We start from the raw sequence: 14,068 nt of genomic DNA, 5'->3' as shown, positions 1-14,068 counted from the left end.
GGCTGATTGCTACCTAGCTCAGATACCATGAAACCTCAAAATGGCAGAAATTCAAAAGATAGTGCTCATGGGAACTGCCCATATCCTACGCAAAATACTTTCTATGTAATCTCAAATTTTAAAACAAACACATAATTTTCTTATGGTTTCTTAAACATTCTCTAGAAAAACACTATGTACCAAACCAAATATATGGCACCCTAAGCATAACACCAACATGAACTTCTAACTTGTTGTCTCTTGAGATCTCTGGGTGAGATTTGGAGCCAACTTGTACAAATGCAAAGCATAAGTCAAACATAAAATAATAATAATAATAATAATCCTTTCTATTACAGGCACAAGGTCTGAAATTTTGGGGGAGGGAGGTGTGTCAATTACATTGACCCCAATGCATAAATGGTACTTATTTCATCAACCCTGAAATGATGAAAGGCAAAATAAACCTCAGCAGGATTTGAACTCAGAACATAAAGACAGACAAAATGCTGCTAAGCATTTTGCCCTGTGTGCTAATGATTCTGACAGCTCACTGCCTAAATAATCCTTTCTACTAAAAGCACAGGGCCCGAAATTTTGGAGGAGGGGACAAGTCAATTACATTGACCCAAGTGTTTCACTGGAGCTAAATTTATCTAGCCCGAAAGAATGTAAAGCAAAGTCGACCTCAGCGGAATCTGAACTCAGAATTGAAAGTTCTATTTACAGACATAGAATTGTTGGTAGGAAAATGTTTACATATAACCTATCCATTATTGATATATCTTCTTGGTAAAGCACAAGGTCAGATGTCTGCAGGGAAGGAATAATAATGAATGGAACCAGTACTAATATTAACAACCCCAGACAGATTAAGCCAATGAGGAAGGTTCTTGAGTCAATGAAAGAGCCTTTATATGGTTGTGCAGCCTGCTAAATATAGTAGCTAAATGTCCTCAAAAGACACAAAAAAAGGAAGGATGCACAAGATAAAGAAGTCATGGATGTACATAAAAATTGAATGACACCCAGAATGCGTTTATCATAGGTTTGTTTCATCAGGCTGAGTCGGGGTAAAGAACAATGACACCCAAAATATTCAGTTGACGGCATCCCTCCCCAAATTTATAGCTATTTACTAATTGAGAAGAAAGCTAGCAGAATCATTAGAGCATTGAACAAAATGCCTAATTATATGTATTTCTTCTGAGTCTTTCAGTTCTGAATTCAAATCCTACCAAGATCAACATTGTCATTTCTCCTTCTGGGGTTGATAAAATAAAGTACCAGTCAAGTATTGGAATTGGAAGTTTCAATTTATCCCCTCCCATCAAAACTGCTGGCCTTGTGTCTACATCAGAAATCATAATTATTCTTCTGACATTATATTTTTGCTATTATGTGTAATAACAAATAGTGCTACGCCTGTAATTAATTGATAACATTATTAGCGGAACCTGTAAAAATTCCAGTTATTTGAAACCTTATATAACACACACATCATCATCATCATTTAATGTCTGCTTTCCATGCTGGCATGGGTTGGATGGTTTGACTGAGAACTGGTAAGCCAGGAGGCTGCACCAGGCCCCAATCTAATTTGGCAAAAGTTTCTACAGCTGGATGTCCTTCCTAACACCAACCACTCTGAGAGCATGGTGGGTGTTTTTTACGTGCCAGTCAGGCGGCACTGGCACTGGCCACACTCAAATGGTGCTTTTTACATAAAAATATGCAGATGAATTAATCTCCGTATTTATTGTAATTGCCTTATACATATACATAGACACACACACACATACATAAATATATACAGATCTTAGCATGCACATAGCTAATTTTCAATTAACCATTATTTAATATTTTAAGATCCACTTCAAATATACTTACACAAATGCAGAAAGGGAAGTGAGGTGAGAGAATAAGACAACTAAAGGCAGTGACATTACAAACTTTGTTACATCTAATACTGTGTACCCTGCTATCACTTCCATTTTCTTTTGCATGTTTACATTAACTCCCACTTTTATTCAGTCTTTCACATCTTTGAATCCTGTCATATACACACACTTAAGTTTTCTCTCTCTCTCTTTCTCTTTTCAAGCTAGCATTATCTATCTCTCTTTTATAATTCCTTCTTTCTGACATTTCAATATAAACACCACCACCACCATTATTTTCTATAACATTAATGCAATTTCCCTATTTGTATATTCCACTACATCTCTCTCTCTCTCTTTCTCTCTCTCTTGCACTCTATCTTTTTCCATTCATCATTATTAATGCTTTCACCACCATAACTCCATTGGTTATGACAATGAGGATTGCAGTTGACTCAATGCAAGGAACAGCCTGCTTATGAAATTAACGTGCAAGTGGCTGAGCACACCACAGTCATGTGTACCCTTAACGTAGTTCTCAGGGAGATTCAGTGTGACACAGAATATGAAAAGGCTGGTCCTTTTGAATTTCAGGTACAACTCATTTTCACCAGCTGAGTAGACTAGAATAATGTGAAATAAAGTGTCTTGTTGAAGGACACATGTTGCCAGGAATTGAACTTATGACCTTATGATTATGAGCGGACTACCCTAAACATTAAGCTAAGTGCCTTCATCACCACCATAACTACCATCTGTTTCATTATAACCATTTGAGTTATTTCCCTTAGAATGGCAAACTGTAGGCAGGAATGTACTATGGTATTAATATATAGATTATTGTTATTTATAATAATATATACTTCTTGCAAATATAGAAATGAGGAATTAGTTTTAATTTCATTTCAATAAATAAATAAATATATTTATTTTGAAAATAAGTATTCAGCAGCCATGAAATTAGAAAAATGTAAAATTATTATAATTGTTTTCTACTCTAGGCACAAGGCACAAAATTTTTGGGGAGGAGGGGCAGTTGATTAGATCGTCTCCAATATGCAGCTGGTACTTAATTTATCAACCCCGAAAAGATGAAAGGCAAATTTGACCTCAGAAGAATTTGAACTCAGAACGTAAAGACAGTTGAAATACCGCTAAGCATTTTGCCCGGCGTGCTAACGATTCTGCCAGCTCGCTGCCTTAAAATTATTATAAATGTATCTATGTAGCATTCCCTGATATTAACAACTATTATTACCTGTTATATGATGAGTAATACTCTACTCTTTTAATAAATCATCTCAACTTATTTTTCTCCAATAAGTATTTTTAGTTATCTCCACATAGGAGGAGCAGGTGTAGCTGTGTGGTAAGAAGTTTGCTTCCCAGCCACATAGTTTCAGGTTCAGTCCCACTGTATGGCACTTTGGGTAAGTGTCTTCTACAAGAGCTCTAGGTTGACCAAAGATGTGTGAGTGGACCTGGTTGACGGAAACTGATAGAAACCTGTCATGTGTGTGTGTGTCCCACCACCACTTGACAACTGATGTTAATTTGTTTAAATCCCTGTAACTTAGCAGTTTGGCAAAAGAGCTGATAGAGTAAGTACAAGACCTACAAACAAAAAAATAAAACAAGTACAGGGGTTGATTTGTTTGATTACTTTTTCACTCACAGGTATATTAAAGCTAGTATTAAGAATAATACTCTCCAAAAGATTTTTTCATAAAATTATGACAGAATGTTTTTATTCAAACATGAATACTTTAAAATATTCTTTTCTATCAAAGATTGAGAGGTGATCTTAGACAGGCTGGTATCAAAAGATTAAACTATGTTTGCAAGAGACAAGCTTAGTAGATTCTATTAAAAACTTAACCGGTACTGAGAGTTACACAATAAAGCAAAGAAACTTGTAACAGCTGGAAAGAAGTGCAAACAATAAGCTAGCTATGTTGTGTACTAAAAGAAATGTAGTCGTGGGAATTCAATAATTGGAACAAATGTCAGATTGACAATTAATGATAACCAGAGCAAAGGTAAGCTAGGGAAGACATAGAATGAGGTTATAAGAAGTGACCTTTATAGATCAGGAGTTTACAGAAATCAATAAGGACAGAATAAAGTAAAAGAAATTCTATAATGCTGACCCATCCAACTCATTCAAGCATGGAAAACATTCTACAAAACAACATTAATTGCTATAGCTGAAGGGCAACTGTAATTACCCAAACATTTTCTATTTTCATGAGCAATATTTGTTTCCTTCCTGTTTTATCAAAATGTATTAGAATTATTGACAAAACAATCAACAACCACACATCAAACTAAATGTTTTTTCTTAAAAAGTAAGTTAAACTTTTACATGTCTTCCCAGACAGAACAGAATTATACAGTTGATGTTCGGCTTGAACATTTGTACATCAATATGTGCAGGAAAAACACAAATAGTGATGAAATTCCAAAAGATTATAGTTCTGGAAAGGAAAGGAAAAAGACTAAAAACTTTGTGTGTGGTGTTAGGGAAATAAAACATATTGAGATTGAAGAGATAGTAAAGGGGGTGTACAGCCAGCTAGTTCAGGGAAGTAGACACAGCAGAAGAGCCAAAGAGGGGAAACCATGCATCTGTGCATTATTGAAAGCAATATATAAGTGAGTAGATCAGTGCTGATCAATTGAATGACGTTTTTTTAAGATGCGATCTAAGATATCCATGTGTGCAACAGCATTACTGTCCCACACATGCGAACAGTATTTCAATGTATTCTCTCTCTCTCTCTCTATATATATATATATACATACACATATATATATATACATACATATATATCTCACACACTCCCTTGCTACCTTTCTGATTTGTAAAACTAAATCCATCTTAACAGATTTAAAAAGACAAAAAGAAACAATGACTTTATTGAGTTTCATAAATATTCTTGAGTTTGATATCATACTGAAGTGATCAAGTCTAGATTGAAGTAAATGTATGCAATTGCAATTTTATTATTTTTATTACCTCATTACTAAGAAATAAATTAAACATGATTCTACAGTAGAATTTCAATTGTCATACAAAATGCCTTGCAGTATTTGCTCTGCTGGCTTTTTACATTCTGAGCTCATATTGCACTAAGATCAATGCTATCTTTCATCCCTCAGGTATTGTTTTAACTGACTGCCTCCTCACTCAGATTTCTAGTCTTGTGCTTATGTTAGAAATTGCCATCATCACTATACATCATCTATGATACAAAATAAGTAAATATGAACTAGATTCTCTGAAGGTAAAATGGATGGAGCAATCAAAACAATGCCTATAGAAGTCAAGGATTCCTAGTCATTATATAACAACAATAGTAGGTTTATCAATGTGTGATGATGAGCATCATATGTTTGATTGTGAAGACAACTGCCATAACAATTATGTGAAAAACCAAGACTACAACTTGTTTGCCATAAATATACAAACATGCTGAAGCAAGGTTGCAACCAAAACCAAGGCTGGAAAAAGGCTTAACCCTTTTGTTACTGTATTTCTGCCGAGATGCTCTGAGTTTCTTTCGATTACTTTAAATATAACAAAGAATTTAGTAAAATAACTTAGTTATCATTCAGCTAGTGTTAGGAACATAAATTGTGACTCAGGTTTGGTGGAAGATTTTAATTCAAAAGTTACGAAAACAAGACATTTGTACTCAGAGCCAGAGCCGGTTTCAGCCAGGTTGGTAACAAACGGGTTAAACAGAAGAATTTTTTATAAACATCTGAATCTATTAGAAAATTACTATTTGTAAATCTCACAATGAGAGATATTCAGCAACAGTACTTTGGAGTAAAGATTCTGGGGCTAAATTACAGCAACATTCATCCTAAACCAGGTCTGCCATGTTATGTTGGCAAACAATCTTTAATCTGAATTTATACATTCAACATCATTGTTTTTGAAGGTTGATTTTTTTTCTATGTCCTGCTGGCTACCAACTTTCACCTGTTACCACATAAAGGGCTACTTCTCAAGTGGCTGAATATGGTTTTATAACATGTACACTAACAACACAGCGTATATGGCTGCTACATTGTATGCAGCACACAGTACACTAAGATGATTCAAACACATAAATGTACAAAGGCTTCTGTACAGTTTCTGTTAGTCAAATTCTTTACAGCATATTGGTTAGCTTGAGGTTATAGGGGAAGACATCTACTCATAGTGTTACACAGCAGAAATCCCAAAACCACATGGTCATGAAGCAAACTCCTTAACCACATGGCCATGTTTGTGCTATATCCATGAATATTGGACATCCTCAACAAGAAAATACTGACCTGCTACAAATAGCAGCCAAAATTATCTAAGGTTACACTTCTACTGTTTTTAATGATCATTATGATCATTATTATTATCATTATCTAAGGCGGTGAGCTGGCAGAATTGTTAGCATGCTGGACGAAATGCTTAGCAGTATTTCACCCATCGCTACGTTCTGAGTTCAAATTCCGCCGAGGTCGACTTTACTTTTCATCCTTTCAGGGTTGATAAATTAAGTACCAGCGAAATACTGGGGTCGATGTGATCGACCAGTCCCCTCCCTCAAAAATAGAAAGGATTGTTATTTTTGTTAATAAGAAGGCAGCAACCTGGCAGAATTGTTAGCATTTCTTTTGGCTACACATTCCGAGTTCAAATTCCACCAAGGTTGACTGTGTTTTTCATCTTTCCGGGATCAATAAAATACATACCAGTTCAGCACTGGAGATCAATGTAATTGACTAGCCCCTCCCCACGAAAACTGCTGGCCCTGTGCCATAATTTGAAACGATCATTATTATAATTATTAAGAGCAATAGATTGGCAAACTCTTTGGAACGTTACACAAAATGCTTTACAGTTTTTAGTTATGGCCCTTTAAGTTCTGAGTTCAAATCCTGCTGAGGTTTACTTCACCTTTCAGTCCTCCAGGGTCAATGAAATAAAGTACAAAACACACATGGAGGTTGACTGACAAGTTCCTAAAATTTCTATCCGTGCACCTATGTTAAAAACAATTGTATTTAATACTATATGCATTGTGTTAAATAGACGGATCTGCTCAAATTAGCTCCATAGAAGAACTAGATTTATAATGCATGGATTTAATTCAAGAAAGTTTTTGGGGATTATTTACAGATTTTGGAGAGGAAAAAAATAAGGTTTGTGTTTAGGGTAGCAGTAAGAGATGCTTGCCACAGTGGGAGTTGCTCTAACATGAACAAATATGCCTCCAGGTAAAAAAAAATGATAACAACAAATAAACAAAGTCACACACAGTGAAGAAAATGATTTTGTAACAGAATGTGGGATTTATATTGATTTATACTGAATGAAAATAACAACAATATACTGAATAACAACATTATACTGAATGAAAATAACAACAATTCTCATATATATATATATATATATATATATATATATATATATACATTTTTTCAAATAACAATGTTAGTAGCATCAGTAGTAGTTTTATCAACATTGTTTGTTTAAAGGAAATTTTTTAGATGTGGTCAATGTGCAGAGAAAAAATTTGGATATGTGTATATCAGATGTGGTGTGCAAGAAAGAAAATTGCACTAGTATGGATATGTGATGTGTATGAATGAGAATTGTTGTATAATTTGATAATATTTTTAAATAACATTTATAATGTTATTGAAATATTATTTTATTAATTTTATAAATTGAGTATTAGGGTTTGTGGTGGTTGATTTTTATACTTAGTTGTAACTCAGGATATATATATATGTATTAATTTCTTTTTTTGTGTTTTGTATCATATATAAGTGCCAATCACTTAAATGGATAAAGCTTGAGGAAGAGGGAGACCCAGGAAGATATGTGGCAAAGTACTGAAGGCCAATCTCAGGATTTTGAACCTCAAAGAGATGACAAAAAACTGGTATGATTGGAAATGGTCAGTGGTTAAGACCAGTTCATCACAACAACGCTCAGATTCTGGAAATGCAAGGAATTTGTGCAAGAACAAGCAGGGAGGAAAGTAATATACTATTGGCTTGTGAAAAGCAGAGTGGCATACAGTATGCCCTCAAAGAGATACTAAAGGAAACTGACCAATAAGTGGGGCAATGTGATTGTTATCAACTACAGATGGACACAAAGTAATATTTGTCTGTTTTTCGAAACCAAGGATGAGAAGTCAAGTAAAGATAACATGACATACACCAGCACAAGATAAGGGCTACACTCAGGACATTGGCAGCAACAGTGACTCCTGGTTTGTCACTTTTGTAATACAAAACGGGCAGGTGATAAATGCAGAGGGGATAAAAATGATGGTTGGTTGGCTGGGAGGAACTAGTATGAGTGTACATGTCTAATGATGCTCCCAAAACCACATGGCTATTCCAAAACTGTGCCCCATGATAAATACAGAGACAAAAGTCCTAAGACTGATAGTGCAGGGTAGAAAGTTCAGCTGTTACACTTATGGAAGTTAGAATCACTTGATTTTTTTTTAATCTGAGGAATTACAAAGGCAGACAGAAACAGAGGGAGAGAGGGAGGGCGAGAGAGAGAGACAGACAGTAGCTGCACCAACAATTGAAACTCTGAAAATGTTAGAGGAGATCTCCCTGTCTTTGGTCCTTGAAACAAAAAAGTTGAAATCCTCCCCACTACCAGTAGCAAATCTTTAGCATGCTGGTCAAAATGCCTTGCTGTATTTAGTTATGGCCCTTTGCACTCCGAGTTTAAATCCCATTGAGGTCAACTTTGCTTTCATCTTTCCAGGATTAAGAATAAACTACCAGACATCTACCAGCATCATTTTAACAAACTACTCCATTATCCAAATTTTGTGACTTTGTGTTAGAAACAACAATATTTAACATCTGTTTTCTATACTGGCATGGGTTGGACAGCTTGACAGGAACTGGCAAGGCCAGTGGCTGCACCAGGTTCCATAATCTGTTTTGGCTTGGTTTCAATAGCTGGATGCCCTTCCTAATGCAAACCACTTTACACAGTGAACTGGGTGCTTTTTGCGTGACACCATCACCAGTGCTTTTTATATGGAACCAGCAACAGGGCTTTTTACATAGCACCTTGTTTTTAGGATATCAATTCTGTTGTGGTGGATGGATCTTCTTGAGTCCAGCAATGTGCCACATATCTCAGTCCTCTGTCATAAGGCTCAGGATTTTGAGATCAGCCTTCAGTACTTCATCCCATGTCTTCCTGGGTCTCCCTCGAAGGGATTAGGATTATTGTCTATCCCAGTTTTAGAACAGATTTTAGAATGCATGTAGTAACAGATGACTAAAAAGACTGGTGACAAGAAGTGCGTCATCATTATCATCATCACCATTTAACGTCCATTTTCTATGTTGGCATGGGTTGCACAGTCTGACAGGAGCCGGCCAGCTGAAGTGCTGCATGTTTGTTTTGGCATGGTTTCTATGGCTGTATGCCCTTCTTAATGCCAACCACTTTACAGAGTGTACTGGATGCTGTTACGCAGCACTGGCATAGGTGCATTTACACGACACCGGTACAGGTGCTTTTCACATGACACCAGCACTCACAAGCCCACAAGATGAGGAACACTCAACTGGAGAAGGATGCCAGAGAATGCCTGTATGCAAGGACAACCACAATTTTACTTAATTTGATGTGTCTTCTCAAGCACAGCAAACTGCCAGGAGTCTCGGTCCCCTGCTATCATCCCTCTGTGAGGCCCAATGTCTGAAGATCCCAATGTATGCATCTAGCCATAAAATGGTGCCTCAAAATTAGACTCATCCAACCCATACAAGCATGGGAGGATGGACATGATGTGATTAGTATAAATACCATGAAGCTTTATGGTATGTATACTGAACATTTTATAAGTAGTGTCAATAAGGATGAAGGTGTTGGCATGACGCTAAATCCCACTTTAGAAAAGATGATTCAAAGCCAATCATTCAGAATTAGTTTTTTTTTTATCATTATTTGGACTAGTATCTTGGTCTTTGTAGGCTTTCTGAAACCAGCAAGACTGATATGGTTCATATTCTACTTTGAACAGCTGCAGGGTAACTAACATGGGCAAGGATGGAACCTGGAAAGAATTCCATTCTAGGACTGGAAAAAGTGGCTAGTATGATGGATGGTGTGGGGTGCAGAAAATGGGAGATGAGAGGAGTGAGACAGGTAGGCTAGATCGGTGATAGCACAGGGCAAGCCAGATCAGAAGTGTCTAGTTTACTGTAGTAGGGACAGAAAAACCAATGAGGAGACAACAGCTGTGTGTCCAGAAGATAAAGTGTTGGTGACTTCACTCCAGTCAGTTGGATATACTTAGTTTGGACAAGGTCTGGTATGTCTATGTGGAGTAGCAGCACCTGCACAATGTAGATATGGAAGCAATGTTCCATCGTGGGTTTCACCATAGATTTGTATAGGATTTAATCATTGTTAAGAGCAGAAGTATTTTCTTAGTTTGAAAAGAAGCCTAGTCTTTGTGATACAACCTGTGTTATGTTGGGGATGAAGGATCTCCAGATCTTAGTTCGTTATCTGTAATGGTAGGGCTCTAACATTTGTAGCAACTTAGAGCTTGTTACACATTCTAGGTTTTAGTTGTATTTTGTTCACAAGAAAAAAAAATCAATTGCTATCTGTAACTGCTAATAAAATAAACGCTGCAAATGGAAAATGTTTTCAAAGTTAATGATTATTTGCACAATAAATTTTTACGCACTGAAACAGAAAAAAAATGACATGTATTTATTGCAATGTGTGAGTGTATGTGTTCTTTTTAATTAAAATTTGTTGATATTTGCCTGAAGTCTAATTAATTAAGAAATTGTTATTATTATTGATTAAAATCGATTGAATTGACATCAACATATTAGCAGTACATATCTTATTGAGCTTGTGCAAATAGAAAGCGCAGTCGATTTTAGTGGGGAAAATGAAGTTAAATACAGTGCAACTGGTTTCCAATATTTTTTCTCTGTTGATTCTATTCACAATTGTTTTGCATCTAGTCTGGTACTGAGCCATCTGCACCACCACCATTGTCCTATAGGAAACAGATTTATTTCTTTATTTACTTTATCGATTTACATACAGGAATGATGAAGTCTAGGGGTTTTAGGGAATGTAAACAAATGTAGTTATCCCTTGTATAGAATAATTTTCTTCTACTTTCGTTTCTTAAGTTGGAGAGTTTACGATATTTTGAAACTCCTGTACTAAAACAAAGAGTTGTAATTACGAAAATTGTATTTATCTATATCATATCTACGTCTAGCAGGAGCTTTGTTGTTTAGACCCAAGTCACACCTGATCGAGAAGAACTTCCAGTAATGACCATCCCATATTGTTTTCAGACATAGATTATCTGACATAACTACACAAGTGTGCCCCACCAACTATTTGAAGGATATTTGACTGTTAATTCTAGCAGATCAAGAGGCCGTAATATGACAATTACAAAGGCACAACACCTCAGATGTGCAGCAGAGAAGAAATCAGATGGATACTTGTTCATGATTTTTTTTTTTACTAAAAGGCCTTATCAGCACCGTGACAACAGTAGAGGACAAATCTGTTATTTGGGGTTTACTACATAAAACAAAATCAATTAGATTTTGTCACTTTTGGCAAGAATATTCATTAAGAGAGAATCAAAACTTGAGTCGTTGACCCTACTTGCCAATATTTCACTTCTACTTTACAAAGAAAACTACATTGATTTCCCTGTTTCGAACTTTCCCTCATCAAGCACGTGGCGGCTTAAGTAGTAAAACAGTTTATCTTCTAATGAAAGATACATCTAGGATGTATTCTCGGAATATAAATCGACCATAGTGTTGGACTATTTTACTTTACCGACCTCAGGAAAAATTTAAGGTATATTTGATCTTGGCGGGATTTAAACACAACGTAAAAGAACCATAACTAAATACCGTAGGAATTTTAATTACGTGATCTAATGGAAAGTAATACAAATATATTTTACCGGTCGATTGCCTAAATGATAAGTATTTCCAAGCATGATATTACATCCTAGACGTTTAAGTTGTTCAGGAAGCAATCCTTTTAATGTCCCTTGAGTACCGACAGGCATGAAGACAGGTGTCAGGACAGATGCATGAGGAAGGGTTAGTTGGCAAGCTCTGGCTTTGGTCGTGGAACACTCGGCAATAATTTTTAGTGCAAGAGCACTGCATTTTGAAGAAGTTTCTTTAGTGAAAGATGTCATATAGAGCAGACAGGAATAACAAGAAAGAGAAGAGAAAATAAATGAATGGATTATATACGAGAAACTGTGGAAATAGAAGTGGGGGGGAGAGAGAGAGAGAAATAAAAGAAATTCTAAGTTAAATGTGACGACATCAACAACACTGAATCTTAGGCTGAACATTAATCAGATATTATTGATACATAACTGTCCAATCAAATGTCATCTTATGACGTCGGTTCGGTTGATTCCGCATGCGCAGGGGATTTTGTGCACTTGTGTGGGTCGGAGGCGGAGAAGCTACGCCATATAGAGACACACAGAGATATATACACACATGGAACCTAATGACCACTGGATACCTTTGTCTCTCCTTTTTGTCGAATTTCCCGCAGGTACAATATATTTTCACCTCAGCTTACCTGACTTCGATTACAAATGAAAGTATCCGTATAAATGATTTTCTTTCGCTTTACCTTTTACCATATTACATTTATCTTTCTCTCTATCTTTCATTCTGACGGAATGAACGCACTTACTCTATAATGCTTACCGCGCCTATTATTACTATGGAACTTAAGGGGGCTTGACTAAAAAAAATTCCCTTATTTATTTTTACGCTTGTTTTTCATCTCCCACTTAAATTATATGCAATTCTGAAACAATATAACCCTATTCCTTAACCAAAAACCTTCAGCACACTCACCCTGACTCTGCGATACTTGTTTGCTTGTAGTTCTTTATTTCTTTTCGATAATGTTGCATCGAAATTGTATTTCGATCGTGTGATTTAGATCTGGTGGGATTAAATGATCGTTAATCGGAATGGCGGAGAATTTTTAATATTTTTTGTGGCTTGAATATTGGTCTCTTATAAATATTGTTTTAACTTGCAAAGATTTTCTATGTTTACACTTATCTGGTTCGCCAACTTAAAAATACGCTGTATGAAGATCTTTATCCCCGCCAACCGCCCACAATTTATAAACCCCGGATTCCTCTACAAGCTGTGTATGTGTTTGTGTGTAGGTGTGTGCGTGTATATATATATATATATATATGTGTGTGTGTGTATCATATGTGTGTATGTGTGATGAGTCGATGTTTTTCAAAGCTTCCTTAACTATAGGTTTCTACACGTGGCTGAATGTTCTCCGGGAGTTACAGACTGCTGTCCGTCTGCTCCGAGATGACGTGTAGCATATAGCAAAGCTTTACGTTACATGCCTATTGTAACTTTTTCCTTCCCTCGTCTGATATGACACCAGGGACGATAGCCACCCCACGCTCTCTCTCTATCTCTCTCTCTCTCTCTCTCTCTCTCCCTCTCTGTCACTTGTATGTATGTATGTGTGTGTGTGTGTGTCTATGGGATTGACATATACTTTTGACGCTTGTATATAATATTCACAGTCATCAATTTTGTGTAACCTTTTCTCGTTTAAATATTTTATCGCTTTAAATTCAGTATGTATATATCTTACAATCACTATAGTTGTCAAAACAGCAAATAATACATTCTATGACCATACGCACACGCATTCTTAAGTAGAATTGTTATATATATACATATATATATATATATATATATATATATATATATATATATATATATATATATATATATATATATATATATATATATATACACGCACATATGCATACAATATATGAATGTATAATATACATACAATGTATGTGGGTAGTACGTGCATACAATATATGTATATATACATACAGTATGTATATATATGTCATATATTCATATGATATACGTATAGAATATAGTAGACATATGTATAATAGACACTCACATACTATCTATCTATCTACCGATCTATCTATCTATCTATCTATCTATATATATATATATTATACACCTCCAAAAAACAAGACAGGCGGGTGAGAGAGCAACAAGCATGATCTCTCTCTCTCTCTCTCTCTCTATATATATATATATATATATATATATATATA

General features: G+C 35.6%; 2 protein-coding genes across 2 annotated transcripts in view; one reads left to right on the top strand and one right to left on the bottom strand.

Annotated features, from left to right (window-relative positions):
• Positions 1-12,294, bottom strand: part of LOC106879987 (queuine tRNA-ribosyltransferase catalytic subunit 1) — a 27,771-nt gene extending 15,477 nt beyond the window's left edge. The window contains exon 1 of the mRNA XM_014929764.2: positions 11,870-12,294. Coding sequence (XP_014785250.1) covers positions 11,870-12,274 — 405 coding nt within the window. The 5' untranslated portion in view covers positions 12,275-12,294. The remainder of the gene's footprint in view (positions 1-11,869) is intronic.
• A 41-nt stretch (positions 12,295-12,335) lies between these two features.
• Positions 12,336-14,068, top strand: part of LOC106878687 (dolichyldiphosphatase 1) — a 79,773-nt gene continuing 78,040 nt past the window's right edge. The window contains exon 1 of the mRNA XM_052966116.1: positions 12,336-12,486. Coding sequence (XP_052822076.1) covers positions 12,429-12,486 — 58 coding nt within the window. The 5' untranslated portion in view covers positions 12,336-12,428. The remainder of the gene's footprint in view (positions 12,487-14,068) is intronic.

The sequence above is a fragment of the Octopus bimaculoides genome, chromosome 1 (genome assembly GCF_001194135.2).
Source record: "Octopus bimaculoides isolate UCB-OBI-ISO-001 chromosome 1, ASM119413v2, whole genome shotgun sequence".
In the NCBI taxonomy this organism is placed as follows: Eukaryota; Metazoa; Mollusca; class Cephalopoda; order Octopoda; family Octopodidae; genus Octopus; species Octopus bimaculoides.
Note: the sequence above shows the minus strand (reverse complement) of the source record. Positions and strands in the feature narration are given on the sequence as shown.